General features: G+C 40.7%; 1 protein-coding gene across 21 annotated transcripts in view; it reads right to left on the bottom strand.

Moving 5' to 3' along the window:
* Window positions 1-26,648, bottom strand: part of PARD3 (par-3 family cell polarity regulator) — a 573,907-nt gene that overhangs the window by 315,593 nt on the left and 231,666 nt on the right. For all 21 annotated transcript variants that reach the window (XM_018057066.1, XM_018057067.1, XM_018057053.1 and 18 more), the window contains one exon: window positions 4,489-4,664. In XM_018057066.1, the coding sequence (XP_017912555.1) occupies window positions 4,489-4,664 (176 nt within the window). The remainder of the gene's footprint in view (window positions 1-4,488; window positions 4,665-26,648) is intronic.

Raw genomic sequence — 26,648 nt, 5'->3', positions numbered from 1 at the left:
GAAAAAAAAAAAAAAAACGCCAAGATTCTCCTCCCCTCTATGCCTCACTGCCAGGTAAAACTGACACAATTGAAGGAATTCAGAAGTCTGCATCACTCTTGGTTTCCGAGTTCTCATCTGGCTTAGCAGCATCCAAGTCTGTGCACTGTGCTCTCTAAACTTGGCAGCGCAGCACCACTCTTTACCCTGGTTAGACTCCACCTCTCCTCTGTGGTTTTGAACCACCAGGGAGAATTCACTGTGGCTGTCCTGTTCAGAAAGAAGTGGCTTTAGCTGATTGGGTACTCCAAAATCATTCTGTTCATTTAACTGGGAAAAATAGAAAACTACTTACATATGCAGATGAATTATACAAGAACAGAGATGATTTATACAAGCACAGAGATCAATGAATCATAGGACCGTGAACTCTTAACTAATTTGTTTCCATGTTTTTATACAGAAAACCTAAATCTCTACACACTGATAAGAATTTGTAACATGTTGAAATTGCCCAGCATGAGTGAGTGCTCGTGGATGCAACACAAATAAAATTTAATACCAATAAGCAAGTATGCTTTCCTTCAAGCATTCTTCCTTAATACTGTAAACATCACAAGTCATTGACAGAAAATAAGACAGCATTTATCAGACATATACATGCTAAAAAAAAAAAAAACACTCCTCAGACTAAACCACAAACAGCTTAAAATCTAGACTAGGAAACTTAGTCAATAGGTATTGAAAAGTAAAGCCAAAGATAATTCAAAAGACAAATTCCCTGCACAATACCTTTAACGTGTGCCATACGTGAATATGATGTCATCTAGAGATATGTGTGTGAATCAGGGACTTTGCTAAGGAATAGTGTGGCTATCTGGCTACATTAAATACCACTCCCAATAGGAAAAGAGTTTGTTGGGTAAAGTAATCATTTTTAAAACCAACAAAATTATATTCAAGTTTATCTCATAGCACTGATATTTATAATGTGATAAAATAGAATAAATGTCCAACAATTAGAGAATGATGAAGTATACTCTACATTGGAATATCTCGCATTCATCAAAAACATTTTCTAACAAAGTTCACACCAGGGGAAATCCCCAGGAAATGGAAAAAAAATGTAGAAATCATCAGGATGCAACTATGTAGACAGAGAATGACTCCAACTTTGTGTGTGTGATCATTAACATCTGTGTTACAATGAATTTCGAAATTGGCTATTATAGTTTTGTTCTATGCTACTAGTTGCCCACATTTTTACAATGACAGATACATGTTTTTAAAAAGAACTGCCCAGAAGGATCCCCATCTGCTCCGGGTAACCTCTGTGGGCTCTGGAGGCTAGAACACTAAAGTTCATTTCCCAGGAAAAAAAATGCCCCTGGAGACAAGTATCTGGAGCAAACCTCATTCTGCTCATTTGGATTCAAGGGCCTGTGATGTTCATGATAATTGTGAAACAGAGATTTTTCTTGGGCTACTGTTTGTGGCAAGCAGTGGAGACGGTGGTGTTTTCAGGGGTTTTCCTGGTTCAGGTCAGGTACACAGGTGACAGGAGGCAAGGTGAGCACGTGAGGAGACGGTGCTAGGTCTACTGGGCAGATGCAGGCACGGGGACATTAGGTCTTGTACCCACTCCTGAGACCAGCCAGACACTGTCCAGAAAGCGCTGGGGGCCCAGACTATGGCCTGCCCTGCCAGCCCTTCCAGTGATTTTGTGAAACACAAATTCTCTTTTGTGTTTAAAATAGCTCCTGTGGTTCTCTTCACTACAAGTGAAGCTGACACATACAGACAAGATGTTGAATGACGTAGAAACAAAACCTTCATTTCTTCAATGAGTTCTGACCCACTATCCTACAACTAAGCAAAAACCTTTCTAAGGATAAATTTTTTTAAACTACCAACTTGACTTCTAATATATTTGTGAAGTGAAGTGGCTCAGTTGTGTCCGATTCTTTGTGACCCCATGGACTGTAGCCTACCAGGCTCCTCCATCCATGGGATTCTCCAGGCAAGAATACTGGAGTGGGTTGCCATTTCCTTCTCCAGAGGATCTGCCCAACCCAGGGATCGAACCCAGGTGTCCCACATTGCAGGCAGACGCTTTACCAGAGTCACCAGGGAAGCCATATATTTGTGAATATCCAAGTAAATCAGGTCTATTCCAAACATAAATGAAAGGTCGTGAGGCCTATTCAGAAACCAGATTCTTTGAAGTTTGTTGTGTGATAAAAAATTCTAAATTTTCAGGCTAATCTCAATAAGATACTCATCACATATCTAATAAAATAGGTCAGAAGAATGAGCCTAACAGTTAAACCTCTCATCCAAAATAAGCAGAGACTACAGTACATTGCTTTTTCTTAATAGCGTCTTCTCAGTTTAAACTTATATATTTCTTCTTCTTTCTTTACACAAACAAGTACAAAAAGGAGTTTGTTGAAATGTGAAACTGAGTTAAAAGATATTAAAAAGGTATTTTAACATAGACCCAAAGGGTAAATCAAGCAAATATCAAGCTACATTTATTTTACTATTAATATGTGATTAGTATCAAGAGAGTTCCAGAAAAACATCTATTTCTGCTTTATTGACTATGCCAAAGCCTTTGACTGTGTGGATCACAATAAATTATGGAAAATTCTGAAAGAAATGGGAATACCAGACCACCTGACCTGCCTCTTGAGAAACCTGTATGCAGGTCAGGAAGCAACAGTTAGAACTGGACATGGAACAACAGACTGGTTCCAAATAGGAAAACGAGTATGTCAAGGCTGTACATTGTCACCCTGCTTATTTAACTTATATGCAGAGTACATCATGAGAAACTCGGCTGGAAGAAGCACAAGCTGGATTCAAGATTGCCGAGAGAAATATCAATAACCTCAGATATGCAGATGACACCACCCTTATGGCAGAAAGTGAAGAGGAACTGAAAAGCCTCTTGATGAAAGTGCAAGTGGAGAGTGAACAAGCTGGCTTAAAGCTCAACATTTAGAAAACGAAGATCATGGCATCCGGTCCCATCACTTCATGGGAAATAGATGGGGAAACAGTGGAAACAGTGTCAGACATTATCTTTTTGGGCTCCAAAATCATTGCAGATGGTGACTGCAGCCATGAAATTAAAAGACGCTTACTCCTTGGAGGAAAAGTTATGACCAACCTAGATAGCATATCCAAAAGCAGAGACATTACTTTGCCAATAAAAGTCCATCTAGTCAAGGTTATAGTTTTTCCAGTGGTCATGTATGGATTCGAGAGTTGGACTGTGAAGAAAGCTGAGCACCAAAGAATTGATGCTTTTGAACTGTGGTGTTGGAGAAGACTCTTGAGAGTCTCTTGGACTACAAGGAGATCCAACCAGTCCATTCCAAAGGAGATCAGCCCTGGCTGTTCTTTGGAAGGAATGATGGTAAAGCTGAAACTCCAGTACTCTGGCCACCTCATGCAAAGAGATGACTCATTGGAAAAGACCCTGATGGTGGGAGGGATTGGGGGCAGGAGGAGAAGGGGACAACAGAGGATGAGATGGCTGGATGGCATCACCAACTGGGTGGACGTGAGTTTGAGTGAACTCCAGGAGTTGGTAATGGACAGGGAGGCTGGGTGTGCTACAATTCATGGGGTCGCAAAGAGTTGGACACAACTGAGCGACCGAACTGAACTGAACTGAACTGAATATGTTTCCATACTTCTCAACACATACAGTGCTCAGGTACAGTCTGCACTGAAAAATGGTCATTAATTTATTCAACAGATGTTCGCTGAGAATCTATTTCATACATTCAGCAGTGAAAATGACGAGCACAGCTTAAAGCTCATCGGGTAAAGGGTTAGAGGTCTAACAGAACGGGATGATAAGGAATACATGACAAAGACCATTAATACAAAGTAGAAAAAAGTAGGCTAAATAGACTAAAATAACGTTTGTTTATTTAGACTAAATAAATTAGATCATGGACAAAATTAAATCAGGTCAAAGAAGAGAATATTACTAAGACTAGACAGTGGGCTTTCATTTCATATGAAGATAAAATTATGAACTGAATTGTGAGAGCAAATGACCACGGACAGCGTCCACTCCCATCCTTACCAGTCCACACGCTGTGATTTCTTTAGTATACCTCCAGGGCCAATGCACGCTTACACATTGATAAAATACCCCTTTAAGGACATGGAAAAAGCTCCTAAGAGGGTTGCTGAAGAGGACAGAGACAAGGGTAGCCAGGAGACAAGTTTGGAGAGGGACCTTAAGTACATATATTTCATGTTGTACGTTTTCGTGTTTAATCATGTGAACATGTTATCAATTCAAAAAAATGCAAAAATAATACAGATTTTTATCAGAAAATTCAAGGGCAATACAAAATAGGAAGTGCTTGGAACTTTGGCATGAAGGTCACAGAGGACACGATGGGGATGCTCTGGAAACAAAGTTCTGGCCCTTGGGTGCCAGCCCTCACTGGCGTGAAGGAGACACGAATGAGAGGCACTCACCTTCCTGTCACAGGCTGCAGGACTGCCAGCAGTGTTTTGCTTGAGGAAGCCAGCGGTTGTCGACCAGCGTGTGGGGTTTTTCCTTGAAGGCTCTTCAGAGAAGTTATTATCACTGACAGACGTGGAAAGGCCAATTAACGCTGGGTCACTGCTTCGTCGGACATGAAGAGGCATATCTGTAACACAAAAAAGCATTGTGTTTTTAAAAGATAACCTAACACCTGAAAACTGTGTGTGAGAATAAAGGTAGTTAAATCCCAAAGATTAAAGCGTAGAGTAACACTTTAAGGTGACAGTGGGTCAGCATCCTAGGTAGAAATTCCATTCGTTTCTTTAAAAGACTTCACTGCGAAAGAAACAGGATGTCTACAGGATAAAAGAATACCTATCTACAGGATGACCTGCTCTAGAGTAAGACGGTCAGGTGTATCTGCATTTCACACCTGTTACCTGTGTGGCTCTAGGCAAGTGGCTTCACTGTCCTCTCCCTGGTCCCTTCCTACACAAACAGCAATAAAACATCACTTCTCAGCTAAGGGTACTGCAAGGACTAAATGAGACAGACTGCTTAAAGCAGTTCCTGATACATGGTGTGCACTCAACAGAGAGTGACAAAAATAACTGTTGCTGTTATTATCATCCCGACATTGGTTTGGCTTTTCTAGTAAAGAAATCTGTTGAATAAAATATTTCTTTTGCTCAACAAACTATTATCAAAAGGTACAAAGCACAAACATATTTCTTATCCTTCAGATAATGAAATCTTAAAAGTAGAACACCAATACACAAGTGTGAATGCTCAGTCAGTCATGTGCGACTCTTTGCAACCCCATGGACTATAGCCCACCAGGCTCCTCTGTCCATGGAGTTTTCCAGGCAAGAATACTGGAGTGGCTTGCCATGCCTTCTCCAGGGGACCTCTCCAACCCAAGGAGCGAACTCTTGTCTCTTGCATCTCCTGCATTGGCAGGCGGGTTCTTGACCCCTGTGCCACCTGGCTGTAAACTCAGGTAGTACCTGCCACATACTCACGTGCACAATTACATTAAAGGTGGTGTTTTATCAGCTGTATTCTGTTTGCAATTACTCTAACAAAAACAATAACAAACTCAGGTTAGCCTTCGTATGGTAGCACTGGGCACATGCTAGCAGATGTGATCACTGTGACAACGGAAGAGAAACACTACGAAACCAGGTAGAAGAACATAGGCACATGCCTCTGTAACACTGAGAGTCAGAACCAAAAGCCCCACACGTCAACTGAGCGGAGAGCGTGATCAACCTACGACAAAACTTTAGATTAAATTCATGCTTAGAGCAACTTGTTTACAAAACCTAAGATGCAGGGTAAATATTTATTAAAAGCCGCGAATAAAACAGCTTTAGTGGAGAAGGAGTAAACTCATCATTTATTCTATGAGAAACAATTCTGGAATATTGATGCATCTGGTAAATGTGTGGCTATGGAGATCGTTGAGGATGTGGAACTAAGGAAAGATGATTTATACATGTTAACGGCTACATTTAAACCACTGTCAATTCAATAGTCTCAAATACGTTAAAGCAAATTAGAAACGATCAGAGAAAACATATGAATGATCAGAAAAGCATATGAATCATACTGAAATGTTGCATTTAACATTTGCTTCCACATCATGAGGATTTGATAACCAATAAAGAGTCTGAGTAACATAACCAGAGAAAAAAAATATGTTGAACATTTAATACTATTGGTATTTATCTTAATACATACAGGAAAATTACAGGAAAGAATAATTTCCAATTTTTAAGTGTATGTAAAAAACGTGTGACAGTCCTTATTGCTTACAATTTATATCAAAAAAAAAAAAGAAAGAAAGAAAACAAAACAAAGAACTATACAGTCACTCTCAAAAACAAGTTCACAAAAATATTACCTTTAAGGATCCAGGTGTGTTAATAATACTATGCTCTTACCATAAAAAAGTCCTCTCCCAATTAACAAAATTGTTCTCAGATTCAAAAATCAAAAATGTAAGCAGAAAAGCAACAGAATGGGGAGGAGGGAGAATAAAATACTTCTGGGAAATTATAATACTGCTCCTTAGATATGGGTTCCGTCGCCTCCAGTTACAGGGTTGCTGATTGCTTGGTTGTTAAGGAACTGTGTCTACTTAAAAAATGGTCCAGAAATAATGACTAGAAGCAGACAATGATAACATTTTAAAGTACATGAAAGTACATTTCACCCCCAAATAAATTCAGGGACTATAAATTTCAATGAATTTGATTGGACACAATAAAACAGCCTACTCAACTTGTTTCTGAAATTCTCCCCAAGAGAAATACACTGCAGACCCGATTCAGATTAGATAAATACTTGGGATCATCGTCTTCTGAAAAGTCATGATCGCTGTGTTAATCTGTTAGCCTGAAACAGACACAAATAATTAGCACTTCGTACCTCTCTGCATCTGTAACCCTCAAAATTCAAGATGCAGGGGAAAGTGGATTCAAGGAGAGGTGGGGTTATAGCGGGACTGCAGACCTTTCAGTTGCCCCTTCTGGCGAGATGCCGGGGCACAGACACAAACCACAGGGAGAAGGATGCCGCAGGAGATCAAACTCTTTTTGAAAAGCAAACAGTGTGTTCTCAGCAAAGGAATGCCAAGTGACAGCATGATGATACTGAGGTCAGGCGGTCTCGCAGCTGATGAACTGCAGCAACAGAGCCATCAAAGAGCACACGGGCAGCAAGCGGAAAGACGCCAGAACAGGTCGCATGTCCAGCTCATGCCGGCTGCGGTTTAGGCAGCGCCTCACGCTGAGAGCGACAATTTACATTTTTATTGGTTTACGATTTCTTCGTTTTATGGCTGTGTGAAAATTATGTCATTTTCATCCAGTTTATATTCACGCATGCACATATTAAATAACATTAAGAAGTCAATGACTTGAAAGGATCTGAATCTTTATTTTAAGCATTAATCCTAGTGGAAAAGGGGGCTTCCCTGGTGCTTAGTGGTAAAGAACCCACCTGCAATGCAGGAGCTGCAGGTTCGATCCCTGGGACAGGAAGATCCCCTGAAAGAGGGAATGGCAATCCACTCCAGTCAGTAATCTGCCTGGAGAATCCCAGAGACAGAGAATCCTGGTGGGCTTCAGTCCATAGGGTTGCAGAGTTGGACACAGCTCAAGTGACTTAGCACGCGTGCAGGCCCAGTGGAGAAACGTGTGACTCACTTCACAGACCAGTAAGTGGAGCCTGAGAGGTGACAGGAAGAGCATGGGGACATGCATCTGGCCAGAACTTGAGGCTCCTTGGTCAGCCCTCCATCACCACCCAAATCATGAAACTGATTCTATTATTCGACCAGTCACTGAAAAATAAACTCCACTTCTAGCTATTTGCAGATATAAATGTCAGTCTCAGTGTTGTAAAGGGGAAGAATTCTGCAGTGTTTTCAAAGTAAAATTACACACACTGAGAAATCAAACACAGATTTTAATAGCATCATTAGATTTGGGAGAGTTGAAGAACTATTACATTAGCTATACATATAAACTGACACAAGAGGAATCCCAATTTCAAAAATGTTAAAAGGAGATGAAAAAAAAAATGAAGGAAAAAAAAAATCTCTACTAGTTCAATAAAGGAAGTACGATGCATAAGATGACGAAGCATGCCCTAGGGCACAGAGATACTTATACCTCAACTTTGACCTCAGGACCCTTTCTCACTCTAAAAGTTACTGAAGAACCCAAAAAACTTTTGTTTATGTGGGTTATAGCTAGGCATATATACCACGCTAGAAGTGAAAATGAAAAGAAAGTTTTTAAATATTTATTCATTCATTTTTAAGTTAACAATAATAAACCTATTACATGTTAACATAAACAACAGAATTTTATGAAGATGATTTTACAAAACAAAGCACATGAAGCTGGAGAGGAGCACTCTTTCACATGTTGCTTAGCAGCAGACATCTGGATTCTCATTTCTGCTTCTTCATTAACATGCTGCAATATGACCGAGTATACAGAGAAAAAAAGAACTCCACAAACAGCTGCAACTGGAAATAGAATTTTAATAATCTTCTCAGATGGACTTCCCTGGTGGTCCAGTGGCTAAGATGCCACACTCCCAATACAAGGGGCCCAGGTTTGATCCCTGGTCAGGGAACTAGATAGATAACACACACAGCAACTAATAGCCCATGTCCCATAACTAAGTGGCTCAGCTGGTAAAGAATCTGCCTGCAATGTGGGAGACCTGTGTTCAATCACTGGGGTTGGGAAGATCCCCTGGAGAAGGGAAAGGCTACCCACTTCAGTATTCTGGCCTAGAGAACTAAGACTCAGTGCAGGCAAATAAATAAAATAAAAATTAATCTCCTCAGATAACTATATATCTTTGATACTACACCAAAACTTGACTCAAAGGTTAGCTGCAATATAGAATGCAAACTTCTTGTTCTCTTGTTACAACTTACTCTTCGAATGGATCTTCTACCCATGAAAAATTTTGCAACAATTACTTGGAATATATTAGTAATTAGGTTAAACCAACTCTCCAAATGTTGATATATTTCTTTACAGCAGAAAATCACATATGTGAATATCACTACCAATTCCATCAGAAAAAAATCATTAAGTATTGGGACATTATCATGCTCACAATGAGATATAAGTTTTCCAAAATCTAATTCTACTAGAATTTAAAGCTCAAATGTTATCTTTGGCAATGAACACTATAAGTTGTTTTCCATGTAATGACAGGCTCAGTTCATTCATTTTCTAGAAACCCTGCCAGATAACTGAAGTCTCAAAAACACAGCTTTTCCATTCTTCTTTCAAATAAAAGCACTGCTCCATTAAAAATGGTTATCTTAGCTTACAACTCAAATCATCATATACAAGTTTTTCTGAATATGTGGTTTCCCCGGTGGCTCAGGGGAGCGAGTTCGCCTGCAATGCACTAGACCAGGGTTGGATCCCTGGGCCAGGAGGATCCTTTGGAGAAGGAAAGGGCAACCCACTCCAGTATTCCTGCTTGGGAAATCATTTGGATAGATGAGCTGTGTCTGGAGAGCTATAGTCCATGGGGTAACAAAAAGTTGGACACCCCTGAGAGAGTAACACTGTCACTACTCTCAATATGTACAAGCACTTCATGCCTACCTCCTATGTTGTTACACAAAATATCAAATTGCATGTTCCACGGTCAGGGCTTTTTAAAAGTTATCATTTTGCTGCCTCATCAAGAATAGCAGATAAAATGGCTTTTTTCTCTAAACTGTGCTAAGTGAGGAACACATTTGGGGCTACCATCATATTTTGTTCCAAGGGGCCTCATCTTACCCATTAGTATCTGGGCACCTTTGGTTCAATAACAACTCAGTGAACAACAAAAAATATGTTTCTGGATCACTATGAATAGAGTTTTGCCTAACAGTCTCCCTGAGATGTTCTTAGTGATGCAAAGGACCCAAATCTCCATTATAATAAGTAGATGTTCATTAAATGACACCATTAGATAAAAAATTGAATACAGATTAGGAGAAGCTATGACTTGGAGTATTATAGTATTGACCATGGACTTGAACATGAACTTCCAGATGTTCAAACTGGATTTAGAAAAGGCACAGGAACCAGAGATCAAATTGCCAACATCCGTTGGATCATTGAAAAAGCAAGATAGTTCCAGAAAAACATCTACTTCTGCTTTATTGACTATGCCAAAGCCTTTTACTATGTGGATCAAAACAAACTGTGGAAAATTCTTCAAGAGAAGGGAATACCAGACCTCCTGAGAAATAGGTATGCAGGTCAGGAAGCAAGAGTTAAAACTGGACATGGAACAACAGACTGATTCTAAATCAGGAAAGGAGTACGTAAAGGCTATATATTGTCACCCTGCTTATTTAACTTATACATGAGAAATGCTGGGCTGGAGGAAGCACAAGCCAGAATCAAGATTGCCGGAAGAAATATGAATAACCTCAGATAAGCAGATGATAGCACCCTTATGGCAGAAAGCGAAGAAGAACTAAAGAGCCTCTTGATGAAAGTGAAAGAGGAGAGTGAAAAAGTTGGCTTAAAACTCAACATTCAGAAAACTAAGATTATGGCATCTAGTCCCATTACTTCATAGCAAATAGATGGGGAAGCAATGGAAACAGTGACAGACTTTATTTTGGGGGGTTCCAAAATCACTGCGGATAGTGACTGCAGCCATGAAATTAAAAGACACTTGCTCCTTGGAAGAAAAGTTATGACCAATCTAGACAGCTTATTTAAAAGCAGAGATATTACTTTGCCAACAAAGGTCCATCTAGTCAAAGCTATGGTTTTTGCAGTAGTCATGTATGGTTGTGAGAGTTAGACTATAAAGAAAGCTGAGCACTGAAGAATTGATGTTTTTGAACTGTGGTGTTGAAGACTCTTGAGAGTCCCTTGGACTGCAAGGAGATCCAACCAGTCCATCCTAAAGGAGATCAGTCCTGAAAATTAATTGAAAGGACTGATGCTGAAGCTGAAACTCCAATACTTTGGCTAGCTCATGCAAAGAACTGACTCACTGGAAAAGACCCTAATGCTGGGCGATTGAAGGCAGGAGGAGAAGGGGACGACAGAGGATGAGATGGTTGGATGGCATCACCGACTCTATGGACATGAGTTTGAGTAAGCTCCAGGAGTTGGTGATGGACAGGGGAGCCTGGCGTGCTATAGTCCACAGGGTCACAAAGAGACACAAATGAGCAGCTGAACTGAACTGAACTGACCAAGTACTAGGATGAAGAATTATAAAAAGCTATAGTTTTTGTGATTTTGGTTAACACTCACTTCAGCCTTTGCCTTTAGTTTTTGTATTCCTAGGGTGTTTCTGCTTTATTTTACAAAAACAGGCCCATACTGTATGTGCTGGTTTGTACCTTTTCCCTCCTAGTAGTCTAGGGACTACTAGATGGACAGGGAAGCCTGGCTTGATGCATCCCTGAGGTTGCAAGAGTCAGACACAGCTTATCGACTGACCAACAACAGTTTATCAAGTAAGTTATATCAACTATAAGGCACAAATAAAATTGATTAGTCTGCCAAAAAAAAAAAAAGAACCACCACCTGCCTAGATGTGTAATCCCAACATGTCAGTCCACCTCACTGGACCTCAGTGTCCCCATCTATAAAACCAGAGATTTAGCATTAAAACTAAAAACTGTATGATTCCATAGAAGATCAATATTCCTATACTGATGATCATCCACCAAAAATCATCCTAAACAGAACTTACAACCATTTATGAAGAGGCACTAGAAAAAAGTATATAAGCATCTCAAAGTAGCATCATTACCAGTTGCCTCAGAGAAGAATGAAAAATGCCCAAGAGTTGTGCGTTAGAATGCAGAAGTAGCCACAACTGCCTTGAGGTCTTTGGATGACCTGAACATGATTCTAAGGAGAGAGACGACTTCAGATGTCTGGCCTTTTCAACAAAATGAAACATGAAACACAACTGCTTGATTCATTTGACAAGCTGCCCACCTCTCACTGTCCTGATAAAGCAAAATATTGGATAAAAGAACTCAATTTTGTCTTGGCCTCAGAGAAATAAAATACAAAAACAGCCTTTTTGCCTATAATTTGCTTCATGTTTCTAGGGCTCACAATTTTTCAGCATTACTAATAATCCAATGCAATTTGCATTCTTGTAAGCAATTAGAAATAATGGGAGCTTCTCATTTAAGGTAATTTGGTCATTATTATTATGATTCCTTACCATCCATTTTAGGAAAATCAATACTTTTCAAAACACAATAATAAAACTTTCTCTCCTAGTAATCTTCTGATTTATTTAATATATAGATTTTCAAAGTATGGCCTCTGAAATATTAACAAGAAAATTCAAAGATGAGGGGCTTCAATAATTAAGCTCCTGGATGAAGCACCCAGAGATGGGGACGATGTCACCAGGTCCCGGGTGGTGGTAGAGGCTGTTTGATGTGTGCCTTCCTTTGAAGAGGGGATAAACCTTCAAATTCTCTGTGGCACTAATGCACTGTAAATATTGATTTGCCTCTCTAGATAAGGGGCCTTTTAAATAAGTGAAAAAATGGAACATCTAATAATGAATTAGAGCAAATACTTAAAGGTCAGATATATACATTTTTAACAGTTATACATCATACCCCTACTCCTAATCAGTTTTCCCAATGTTTCTCTTCTTTTATTCTTCCAGTGATTTTTAAATCATTTAACCACCCAAGGCAACAAAGAAACCTTTTCCAAGAAGACAGACACCAGCCATCAAGGTATTTAATCAAATCTAAAAATAATATGCAGTTGACACACATATTAGAACTTATGATGCAAGCAGCAAAATTATGCTTCATGCAAAATGAAAACCATCTCCACCATCTTTGGCAGTTTTACATTTCTTAAAGACACATATCACAGTGAGGAGAGAAGTTATTAACACCAGCCATGGGGAGAAAAACGTGACCTCAGAATTGCCACTTTTCATTATTAGAGTGCCCCTTTTTATAAAAGTATTCATCTGTATTTCACTTACTGAGATAAAATCCTTGGAAGAAATCTGAGGAAAGGCAAGATAGGAAATAAGCTTGAAAAAACAGCAGATGACTCAGAGAGAAGGACATAAAATGAATTTTATTACCCTGTTATCATACACACACACAACACACACACACAATTTACAAGCTATAAATAAAGAATACTATAGTTGGAAGGTGTCTGAGAAACAAATTGAAAGATCACATTTACAGATGAGTGCACTGAGTCCAGAAAGGGAGTGTAGGGCTGGGTCAAAGGTTACACTACCCCTCTGAGCCTAGCTGTCCCTGGAGTGCTTGTCAATGGACTCCCCATCCCGTGTCATTTGGATATGACCACAGTGCTCTCCAAGAAGAATTAAGATGTGTCAAAGCCACCACAGTATGCTTACGCTTCACTAGAAATAACAGGAGATTTCTTGGGAAGACTGAGTTTAAAACCCATTTCTATAGATAAGAGAATGAGTTCAAAGGTCCCACTGAATCTTAGATACATATGAGGAAGGGGGAGAGACTCAAGAGGGAAATAAATATTCAGTGTTCTAATATCATGCGAATATTTACAAAGAAAAACCCAATAATTTCTCTGAGGCATATGAAATTGGAATCATTAGGATTCCCATTCTGGAAAAAAAATAATACATCCACCCTCATCAGGAACCTCCCAAATATTCATATGAGTACAAGTAAATGGAGAGAAGTGAATAAGATCAATGGGTTGTCTCAATGTTGTTAGGATCTAAAACTTCAGTGTTTCAAAATCTTACCAGTGAGGGAAATAGACAAGGGATCTCTAGATATTATTTCTTACAGCTGCATGTGATTCTCAGTTCTCTCAATTTTAAATATTAAATAAAAGCCCCTTCCAAAAAAACAGAAAGCCCCAGGTTAAGATGTCATGAGGTCTAGGCCTGTAGCTACCAGGACTGAAGACATCTTTCTAACCCCGTCTTCTAGAACAGTCTCCTCACCTCTGCACACAGCCACATGCCTTGCTGACTGTCTACACCGATGGCTCCCCACAATGTGCTCCCAGCTCAGATGCCTCCATGTCTCCCCTCCTGGGCGGCCTCTGGCGTCCACCTACCCCGGTCCTCACTGCCCAGGGGCCCCCCACGGCTGCTCCTCAAAGGGCACCAACTCCTCACACCTGTCTGATCCAGCAGCAGATTCAGAAAGAGGCAATTAAAGGGAAGTTTAAAGGAAGGACAAATATACAGCAGGACTGAGGAAAAGCTGCAGGGGGGACGTGGGGGGAATAAAGTACCCGAGAGAGAGGAGTTGAGAGCATGCACGGGGAGCCAGGAGCAGGCAGGAGCGACTCCTGAGCTACTCTCCTGAGAAAATGAACACAACACAGGACAGGACAGGAAAAGGTGTATGCTGCGGCTGGGAGGATTTTGTGTTATCGTGAGTGGTAATGCTTCCCCCCACAGATGAGTGCTGGGCCCTGCACATGCCCTCTATTTCCAGGGACAGTCGCCCAGCTGGTGGGGAGACCTCAAGGGTCAAGTCCAGCTCTGTCTGTCCTCACTGCCTGATCCCAGGACCCAGAGTGGCCCCTAGAAGAGAAAATCCCTGATTCCTGCAAGAAATTTGTGCGGCTAAACTGTAGCGTTAAAGAAGTGATGGAGAAAGTGAACACCAAGTGGGAGCCCTGGATGAGCCAGCCAGGGTCGTTTAAGTCAGAAATTCTCCAACTTTAATGTGCATACAACACACCGCGGGATCTTGTTAAGATGATGCCACAGATCTTGGGTCACAGAAGACAGAATTCTGCATTTCTAGTGTAACCATGACATCCAGGCTGCTGCTCCCGCCAGTGCACTTGAAGACTCCGCACCGCCAGTGCACTTGAAGACTCCGCAGGGCTGTGTGTGTGCTCCGTCGCTCGGTCAGGTCCAACTCCTTGCAGTCCCATTGGCTATACCCAGGCTTCTGGGTTGATGGGATTTTCCAGGCAAGAATACCAGAGTGGGTTGCCATTTTCTTCTCCAGGGGATCTTCCCAACCTAGGGATTGAACCCTCATCTCTTGTATCTCCTGCATTGGCAAGGCGGATTCTTCACCACTATGCAACATGTTAAAACTTTCTTTAGCTGTGCTACAACATTTTGATGGGCTCTCATCAGCTCGTGTGTTCCTTGCCTCCAGCCCAGACCTCTGAATGCATGAATGCATCCTCTGCATATCACTCACAACACCTTTACTAAAGTACATGTCAGACGACACAACTCAGAGAGGTTGATCCGGTGGGGTCACAAGGCATCAGATTAAGCCCTGGCACCTCTCCACCCAATGCCGAGATCCAGTTGGAGTGCTCTGAAGTGACCAGAGGCCACAGACCCCTCCATCCGTTCTTGCCCATTGTCTTGGCCACTCTAGGAGCCTGGAGGGCACCTCCTTCTCTAAGGAGTCCCTAGGTTCTGAAAGCATAGTGAATCCGCCTTGTGTTAGTTTCACCGACTAGAACCAGTGCTCTCTTAACCCCTCTCCCTTGTTAATCTCAGAGGTTCCACCCTTAGATCCCAGCCCAGCAAATGTTTGCTAAAATGTGGTATGAATGAATGTGACTACCCATCTATCTCCATCCCTTCACACTGACTGTCTCAAGTATTATAAGGGCAACCTTTTTAGCAAAGAAAAAAACAATTACAGAACTTAGATGGCCAGAGAAAACCAGAAGAAAAGGGGGGGGGGGGGGGTTGGGGTGGTTTCTGCTAGGAGAAGCTCAAAGAATTAGGAACTGATATATTAGTGATAAACTCTCTCATCAAGAATCTCAGCAACATTCTACCAACTATTTATTATTAACTTTGTACTACTGTTCTTCACTCAGTGTTTGCTCTCCTCTGAGAATATTTGAGCCTGAGTAAATCTAAGTTCTTCATATATAATTTTATATGTATGTCTATCAAATCCCTTATATGACTTCCACTGTACCAATTTAGTTCAACCACCATGTAAATTAAATTTTGAAATTATCAGCTTCACCTGACAAGTTATTTGTCTTTCAAAATTGATGTTACCTATTGATGGTTTCAGAGATACTCTAAATGCACACTGCCCTTTCTCCTTTGACATTTGTCTTCTATTATTTTATTAAGGATTCAAGTAACTCAGTAACTGTCAAGTTAACTTTTGATTAGCATTATTCTCCCATTCCTTTATTATTTTAACCTTTATTTCATAATACTCTACAAAAGTGTAATATTTTTCTCCTAACCAGGGACCAGCTTTTCACCTATTTCATGAGCCAACTTTCTATTCTTTAAGAATGTAATCCTTTCTATTATTTAAGGAAAGTACAACTTTCTGTTACATAAGGAAGGTCCTCTGTGTAAGTAGACTTTATAATTATTTCACGAGCACAGTAACCGTCATCAGCTACTTCACAATGGCAAGGAACTCCTTTTTTAAGTTTTTTTTTTTTAATGTGGACTATTTTTAAAATCTTTATTGAATTTGTTATAATTTTGCTTCTGTTTTATGTTTTTTTTTCTTGGCCACAAGGCACATGGGATCTTAGCTGCCCAACAAGGGATCAAACCCACACCCCCTACATTGCAAGGCAAAATCTTAACCACTGGACCACGAGGGAATTTCTTAGCTGGAAGGGCCAGCTAAGAAGCAAAGCGCTTCTTAGCACCCAGGTGGTAAAACTTCCACCAGAGTCGCTACACATCATTATGGTCATATATAGATTCTTCATCTTGAACTTGAATGTTCATGATACTAAAAGCTATGCAAGAAGGTATCAAAAGTCATTCATTCAATACAAATATCTGATAAGCACCTACTGTGTGCTAGGCACACTTCTAGTTGCTGCCAGTAAGTGATCCCTCAAGGACTATATACTCTGGTGATACAAATCACCAGAAAGATTCCTTGTCCGTTTCCCTTACTAGTGATGAGAAGGACAATGGATAAACAAATAAGAACAGATAATGTTACAAGGTGATCAGCGCTGCAAAGTGAAGCTGAGGAAGGAATCAGGGGCTGGGGAAGGTGGAAAAATGCTAGTTTATCTAGGGGAGTCTGAAGGCAGCATTAAGAAAGCATTCAAATAGCTCATTATCCACTTTCCTGTCTTGAGTGTTCCAGTTTCAAATTAATTCCTTGCCACGAGCCTTATACATCCTGGCTATTCATAAAGCCATTTGGCCCTGGTTGCTGCAAGGCGGCAATAAGACTGGATACTTCTGAAACATATGGCCTCGTGTCTGTTCGTGTTACCTTCAAAGTGCAGAGATCTTTCAGAGCTAATCTAATCCATTCCTCCTTTTTCTTGAGGAAAGAATCATGTAAAAGTAAATACATCCTGATCATTTGTAATGAGCCAATTAAGTCTGTAATCACTAACACTCATTGAACATTTACTGTGGGGTCATGTGTGTGCTAAGAATCTTACTGCATTAATTGATAATCTCCTCAGAACAAGGCTAAATACAGGTTACATTATTACTCCCACTTACTAAGTAGGGAAACTGGTGAAGCTAACCTACCACTAACTGGTGGAGACAAATCCAAGCCAGTCAAGCCATGGAGCGCACACCCCTTTCCAGGAAGCATGGAGTCCTGCAACACCAAGAGCTGAAAGATCAGGGCTCTGACTTCCCCGCCAACCTGGAGGAAGAGCAGTAAATGCATGTGGGTTTGCTCAGGGATGCAGGAACACCACTGTCACTAAGCTAGTGGCTCCCCTCATGCTGGGACCTTTGCAATTCTTTCCACGCGTAAAAAGAAAGGTCATGAAAGAACTTCAGACTGAGACGTTTCCCTTCAGCTAAGACTGGCAGAGAAATGAGACTTTTAACTTCATCACAATTTATTTCATTCTTAGGGGATATGAGGGAAGAAACGGGCAATGGCACACACTGAAGTGGGGTGACATCATGGAGTGTGTGTGTGTGTGTGTGTAAAACTAAATGCTTCATGCTTCATATCTATGTAGGGAACACTGAGCGGGATTAATAGGTTCAATCTATATATTCACACAGTATGTCACCACAACCTTGTGATGTAGGCTATATATTTGCCGAAAGACTCTTTTCAGTCAAATATGTAGTCTGTTTAGGACAATAATGCCTGAAATATACTAAGTACTCAACAAGGGCTAATTCTCTCATCTGCAGCCTTGCTATACCTGACCTTAATAAAAGGTCAGAAATGCAGGTCAGTACTAAGGTCTTCCCATCCCCACCATGCTCTTGTTTGTAACTCTTTGAGTTACACCCATGGGTGCAAATAATCACTAGTCATTAAAAATGATCTGGGAGTATCCTGTAAAATGTGGGTTCCCAGGCCCCCACAAAGAAATCCTGAAACTTGGGTCTAGGGTCTAGGACAAAGTCCAGTCATTACTTTTTCAAGCTCTCCAGGAAATTCTGTTTGCAGCCAAGACGGGGAATCACTGCTCTCTACTAGAGAGCACTGCACATCTAACCTGGGAGATCTTGTTAAAAATACAGGTGCTGATTCAGTAGGTTCTGGGCAGGGCTGAGCAACTGCATTTCTAATAAGGCCCCAAATGGTGCCTTGGACTAGGAAGACCCCTATCTGTGCTGCCAGGCAGGTAGCCACTAGCCACAGTGTGCAAAACATGTCATCGCAAGTTTTTATATATTCAGCAATTCTGTCAGATATTGAATTTAGCTAAACAAAAGTATAATTAAGTGATCAGTAATTTTATACTCTCTGTTTTATTAAGTACTAATCACTAAGAAAGGATAAGATATGAAATGGTCCTCCTGCATCTTTTTAATTTGAAAATGTTATAAAGAGAAAACAATCTTTCAACATGTTAGATAGAGGGTGAATAACTTGCATTTTCTAAAATCTCATTGGACTTTTTTATGTAATATTTCCATGTTTATATTTGCATATTTGGAGAATCATAATACATGACTCCCCAAAGAAACAAATATTTACAGAAGAATTTTTTTATTAAATATTTGGAATTTTTAATTAAATTGATATATTTGATATATATTGATATATGTGACAATTCAAATCCTACTGCAAATCTGTATACAACATAGAAAATTCCAATAGTAATGTGAGGTGAGGAGGAATCCTCTATTTACTATTTTAAGAAAACCAAACAATTGCTTGTCTGCTTTTTAATTGAGGCGATACAGCACTTTAATATAGATAAAACATTTCTAATATTTAGGAAGCATTTTTCCAACTATAAAGTCACGAACTTTACCCATAACTCTGACAGCCTGACAAGCAAGCAAACAGAATTCAACCCAAGAGTAGTTTCCTAGGCAACAAGCAGAGATACGACCAATGAAAAAAATGAAAAGGAGAAAAGCATTGCAGCATTTCCAGTGAGCTTGAGAAATACATTTTAATTGTCAAAATGCCACAAAGACAACAATATTGAAAATCATTTCACTGAAAACGATTCAAAGCAGAAAGCCATTTTCATTACAGCAAACGAGGTGTGGAAAAATAGAAAAATTAGGTTCCCTTCCTTTGCTCTGAATTAAGTAGGGCCGGTGATCAATCTTGGTTGATTTTACAAAATTTATCTACATTAGTACAGATTTTTAATATGCCTCTTTAGTTTTCTCGACAAATGGGACCGTACATTAATTCAACGGACAAAAGAAGAGAGTCACCCAGAAAGACGAGGTAGCACAGGATACAGGGTGCGTCTGAGCATCTTCTTTACAAAGACATGCTCATCATACCTGCTTAGGTCTTAATTCAAACAGCAAATCACACACTTCACAAAACAGATTAAAAAGCACTAGGCTGTCCATATTCTCACCTGGCTTCTGTTTCTTCATCTGTAACAAGAAGGGCCTGGATTCCATCGCAAAACCCTTTCTGGCTCTAACAGCTTTTGATTTTTAGAAATAAAGTATAGAAGGGCTGTTTTTTCTAAAAACACTGAGAACAAACAAAGGCTAGATTCTAAGCCATTTTAAAACTTTTTCTTCACAGGATGTAAACTTTGACAGCTAACCTTTAGAAAATAATATTGGAAATGTTCTACTACACAGCTATTTAAATGTCTACGTCTTACATCAGCTTTTGTGATGGCATTTGCTCTTATATTTAGGTCAGGAACATTTACTTGGATTAACTAAAATGTGTTGGATGCTCATAATCTATATTTTCACACAATGTGTCACTACAAGCTTCTGAAACAGTCTATATTTTTACCAAGAGTCTTTTCAGCCAAATGTTTAGTCAATTTAGGAACTTGCGTTGAATCGATCAACTAATTCAGGCAAAACTACCAATTTAGTAGCTGCAGGCAAATGTCACTGAAATGTTTTTCTGATAATTCACCTTTCAACGATTGATGAATTAAGGGAATGAATAGCAAAATGATGCTTCCAAACAAGAATATGTTCACAGTTTTTCTTTTTCTCTCTTGTCTACCCAACAAAGTCAGATTAATATATTATAATTCATTCTCCAAAGCCAATCACCTACCCATGAACTTCATTAGATCCCTTTAATTTTAGAATCAGGTGCTTCCCTGAAATCAACTTGGGTTTCTGGGTGCACTGACATCCCTCCCTCTTTTTTTATATATAAACACTTGTTCTCATATAAAAGTTATTACAATGAAAGAAATATAAGTTACAACAGAAAAAGTTAATAATTCAAAAGTTAAGACAATACACATTCTGTGAAATATCAGCACATACGTTGGTAAGTGGGGGCTTCCCTGGTAGCTAAGCTGGTAAAGGACCTCCCTGCAACGCAGGAGATCCTGGTTCAATTCCTGGGTTGGGAAGATCCCCGGGAGAAGAGATAGGCTACCCATTCCAGTATTCTTGGGCTTCCCTGGTGACTCAGACGGTAAAGAATCCTCCTGCAATGCAGGAGAACTCGGTTCGATTCCTGGGTGGGGAAAGTCCCCTGGGGAAGGGCATGGCAACCCACTCCAGTATTCTTCCCTGGAGAATCCCCATGAACAGAGGAGCCTAGCGGGCTACAGCTCATGGTGTCACAAAGAGTCGGACACAACTAAGTGACTAGACACAGCACAGCACAGCATGTTGGTAAGTATACCCTTATAAATTAATTTCAGTTCACTTATAATTGCCTTACTTTTTGCTTTTTATCTTACTATCTAGATTCTTCAACTGTCTACTCTTCAGAACACTGAACATCATTAAGCGTCCGTAGAAATAAGCTCTTTAATACATGATACATATAAGATCAGCTGAAAGAAAAGTTAAGCGATTTGGCCATTAAAAGAAAAATGAGAAGAGTAAATCCTAAAAGAATCTCATGAGTAGACAGACAGAAATTATATGTATGTCTGCGAGGAGTCTGACAAAGCCTGAACTTGATTAGGAAGGAAATGTTAAAAGATTTCTTTCCCTTTCATGTGAACTGCCAGGAAGCAAGCCCAAAGGTTTGTAGATTTAACTACTATGTGATAGGTGGTATAGATATATAGATTATATACAAATAAAATTTTCTTTGTCTCGGTTTTCAACTTACATTTTCCTTTTTCACAATTCTCTATTTTTATTTTCTAATTATTGTTTTTAGTGTTATTTTTAGAAATTCAACATAAATCCACATGTGCTAGATAATCACAGAACATATCTAACATTACTGAGTCTGTACAGTATCAACATTATAATTATACAAAGGGAGATAAGCTTTAAAGTATCAAAATTAACAGGATATATACAACCAATTTATTCTAACATATCTAGAACTTAATATGCTTAAAAAGTATATGTTGAAGAAATCAGTTAATTGGCATTTATTTATTCCAAGCAACAATATTCCAATGAAGCATCACACATTTCACAAGAGACCTGGGACTGAATACAGGTCTTCCTTTGTGGGAAAAAACAAAAAGGTAACAGCAAATCTTTGAATCCTCAAATTTGAAAAACTCTCATATGCTCTAAAGCAAATTATGGGGAAAAAATTATCATGACCTAAGTGTAAGATCTTTACAAGGGATTAATCAGTGACTTGACAAGCCACAAACTTTTTGTGCTTGCATTTCTAAAAAGAGAAATTCCTATCGAAAAAAAAAAAAACCAATAGTATTCAGTATCTTTCAGAATTAATCATAAGATTCATTCAGAATAAACTGGCTATTAGAGAGCTGACTCCATGTCAAAACCCTACTGAATTAAAATATCAAAACTAAAAATCAACTATGTTTTTAGGATAACTAAGTCGCTGGAAAAGAGCAAGCAGGAAAAAGAACCCTACGTTTGCTTCTCACCAGGATTAACTGGAGCAGGCTGACATGTACCACTAGGAGTGCATTATCAGCTATGCCATGCATATCCAAGAATGGATAATCATCACAGAGGGTTCAAAAATACGGTATGAAAATAAATGCCAAGGATGACAGGAAAATAAACATTCATGGGAGAAGGAGATTATGCACATTTTTAGTACAAACATGGCCAAAAATCGGAACATTCTCTTTCCCTTCCTTCCCCGGAACCAGTGCAGTGTCCAAATGTTGCTAATCTATATATCGATCTACCTGAAACACTCTCTCTTCCTCCTCCACAGACTTGTCCCAAAATTGCTCCAGGCCCCTCACAATTGGAACTATCTGCAGTAAATACCTATCATACTTGTCTTATCCCACTGTTTTTAATCAAAATCAAAATGTGTGACTTGTCTGTGCTTCCACAGGGGATGTCTAGAGTTGGTTCAAATCATGAGAAAAAAATAAACATTTAAGAAATTTTTGAGAGTTGGTCATTGAACAGAACTATGATTCAAATTCAAATGATATAAACTTATAATTAAATAGGGGCTTCCCAGGTGGGGCTACTGGTAAAGAACCCACCTGCCAATGCAGGAGACCTAAGAGACATGAGTTTGATCCCTCAGTTGGGAATGATCCCCTGGAGAAGGACACGGCAACCCACTCCAGTATTCTTGCCTGGAGAATCCCATGGACAGAGGAGCCTGGTGGGCTACAGTTCATAGCATTGCAAAGAGTTGGACACAACTGAATGACTAAGTATGCGTCCATATACAATCACAGAGGAATCCTCACCTAGCCCTGATGCTCCGGCTTACCTGAGGTTAGCATCTATTCTGTATCATGATCATGTCAAAATTTTTACGAATTTGTTTTTGGCTTGTCCAAAGCTTGCATTTTCTTTCATAATCCTAATATTTAGAGACCAAAACAAAAAAAAAAATGCCCATAAGAGACTAGGTTTTAGAACCCTGCATAAAGTTGAAGACACCAAACTTCCAATCGCCTATCTGTATTTCCCAACTGAGAACAATTTGCAGTACCCTGTATTTGTTTTCCAGTAGAAAGATACTCCAATTGACAGCATCCTTCTTCTTTTAAACCTTTGCAGTAATTGGTGTTGATCCAGAGGGTCACAAAGAGTCAGACACAACTAAAGCAACTTAGCACCCACACGTGCATGCATAATTAAATTGATTATATTAAAAGACTCCAATATTTTGGGGCTTTCCTGGTGGCTCAGCTGGTAAAGATTCCATCTGCAATGTGGGAGACCTGGGTTGGATCCCTGGGGAAGGGAAAGGCTACCCACACTAGTATTCTGGCCTGGAGAAATCCATGGACTGTATGGTCCATGGGGTTGCAAAGAGTCGGATACGACTGAGTGACTTCCACTTTCACTTCAAAACACATCACTTTCCAAGTCCTTTACAACAAGTTGTTATTATGAACGCTTGTGGTACACTGATGCATCTGTATGATGGAAACACCGTATAGTAGTGCGTCTCTCACCAATGCTGTGCTCAGAGACATGGCCCTGGGAACATAAAACTGGCCAGTGAGAATGTTTACACCACGGAAATGGGCAAATGCCACAAGCCAGGTCTTCTTCGGTTTTCAGAGACACAGCCGTGAAAAGGTTACCAGCACACCAGCAGATCTGCAGAACCAGACAATCCTCTTCTCCTAGAATCAGGAAAAGCGCAAGACACCACAGGACTGCACTGCGAGTCTGTGCGATCAGGAAAGACCACGGGAGAAACTGTGGCTTCGAGCAGAGTCCTGAGAGAGAAGCCGAGGTGAGGCAGGTGAGCAGTGAGGACAGAGAGACAGCTTCACCACACTTGTGGGGAAGCAGGGAGCTTGGGGCCCTGAAGGCCTGAGACCCATCCATGAAACTCAAGCAAGGGAACCTGTTACAGGGTAAAAAAGATAGACACAAGACAGTTCTTGCAAACTCTGCCAAAACTTATTGATGCTCAGTTCAGTTCAGTTTAGTTGTGTCCGACTCACTGCCACCCCACGAACTACAGCACGCCAGGCCTCCCTGTCCATCACCAACTCCCGGACTCCACCCAAACTCATGTCCATTGAGTCAGTGATGCCATCCAACCATCTCATCCCCTGTTGTCCCCTGCTCCTCCTACCTTCAATCTTTCCCAGCATCAGGGTCTTTTCCAATGAGTCAGCTCTTCGCATCAGGTGGCCAAAGTATTGGGGTTTCAGCTTCAACATCAGTCTTTCCAATGAACACCCAGGACTGATCTCTTTTAGGACAGACTGGTTGGATCTCCTTGCAATCCAAGGGACTCTCAACAGTCTTCTCCAACACCACGGTTCAAAAGCATCAATTCTTCGGCACTTAGCTTTCTTTATAGTCCAACCCTCACATCCATGCATGACCACTGGAAAAACCATAGCCATGACTAGACAGACTTTTGCTGACAAAGTGATGTCTCTGCTTTTTAATATGCTGTCTAGGTTGGTCATAACTTTCCTTCCAAGGAGTAAGCATCTTTTAATTTCATGGCTGCAGTCACCATCTGCAGTGATTTTGGAGCCCAGAAAAATAAAGTCAGCCACTGTTTCCACTGTTTCCCCATTTGTTTACCATGAAGTGATGTTACTAATGGGAGAAGGCAATGGCAACCCACTCCAGTACTCTTGCCTGGAAAATCCCATGGATGGAGGAGCCTGGTAGGCTGCAGTCCATGGAGTAGCTAGGAGTCAGACACAACTGAGCGACTTCACTTTCACTTTTCACTTTCATGCATTGGAGAAGGAAACGGCAACCCACTCCAGTGTTCTTGCCTGGAGAATCCCAGGGACGGGGGAGCCTGGTGGGCTGCCGTCTATGGGGTCACACAGATTTGGACACGACTGAAGCAACTTAGCAGCAGCAGCAGATGTTACTGATGTTAACTGTATTTTACAATGTCGGGAAGCCATGGAAGGTTTTGAGGCAATGGGGTGAATGGATGAGATGTAGGCGTTACAACAATCACTCCTGCTATTGCAGAATGGACTGCAGGACTGCCCCACAGAGGACAAGGAGAGAACAGCCATAGAGAGGCCCAGGAGCTCTGCTTTCCTGACAATAGAGCACTAACAGCAAAATCTTGAGCATGCAGGTCTTTGTTTATTATTAAAATGCATGCTCAACTAATAGAGGCACTATTAACCACATACAAGAAATGGTAAATTCTTGAATACAATAAAGTAAAAAATAAACTAACGATAAGTTCTAATATTCTGTTTCCCCACATCCCCATTCATGACCCCACTGCAGAGACCACCAGCAGCACCATCCTTGGAAGCTCGAAAGCAGGTCGTGAAGTCACAGAACCTGGTGAGGCTGTGAGAGCTGGGGACAGCACCACCCTTGGTGACAGTTACAACAGGCCTCTCCAAACTCCAGCATCCCTGGCCAAGGCCATATTCCCCTAGAGTGCCCACCAGAGATGGCACAGGGATCTGGAGTCATCCTCTGGCCACTTACTTTCACCAGGGGCACAGATAGCGTCAAATTCACTAACTGAGAGGCCATTTCTTCTTCACAACTTGAACAATAACTACAATAAAAATGAAAACACTGGCTGCTGATCATGATACAAACACCCTGGATTCCTTTTGAGGGACTCCCTGCAAATACCAGCGTGCCGGCAGCTCTGAGTGCTGGCATCTACCGACAGCCAAGCACAATGTCCACCAATGCTTCTGACACCTGCCAAGGACGACCTCATCACACTCGCGGTCACAGTGCCCAGGGAAACACGGCAGAGCCCTCCCCCCCGCCCCCGCCCCAGTTACACCTCACAGCTTGCAGGATCTCAGTTCCCCAATCAGGGACTGAACCTGGGTCCTGGCAGTGAAAGCATGCAGTCCTAACCACTGGACCACCAGGAAACTCACAATCCCAGTCTTACAGTTACCATAAAACTCGACCACCCAAATAAAGGAAACCTGGAATTGCCATGAACAACCTACGCTGACTAGTATCACTGGAAAGACTCACTCTCAAATAATCAAATCATCAGACACTTCGAGGCACCACTTTGAAAACTGAAATTAGACCAGGATGCTCTTAATTTTAAGTCACTTTTAGGCTTAGCAAAATAAAACCAATGTACCCACACAGCAGTCTCTGAATACCTTTCCCTATTAAAAGGACAAGGCTGCTTCAGGAAGTGACTGACGGCAGATGTAGGGCAGAAAATATCTAAGACGAGCATGGAACACATTTCATGGCAGAAAGTGAGGATGGGGTCATGAAGGGCTCTCAGGACCCAGTTTAGAGAGGTCACATCACTACAAATATGGATGATCTGAACAATATCAGAGCAGACACAAACAAGAACTATACTAGAGTTTATGAGCTCTTGTGG

This window comes from Capra hircus, chromosome 13, assembly GCF_001704415.2.
Source record: "Capra hircus breed San Clemente chromosome 13, ASM170441v1, whole genome shotgun sequence".
NCBI classification, from domain to species: Eukaryota; Metazoa; Chordata; class Mammalia; order Artiodactyla; family Bovidae; genus Capra; species Capra hircus.
Note: the sequence above shows the minus strand (reverse complement) of the source record. Positions and strands in the feature narration are given on the sequence as shown.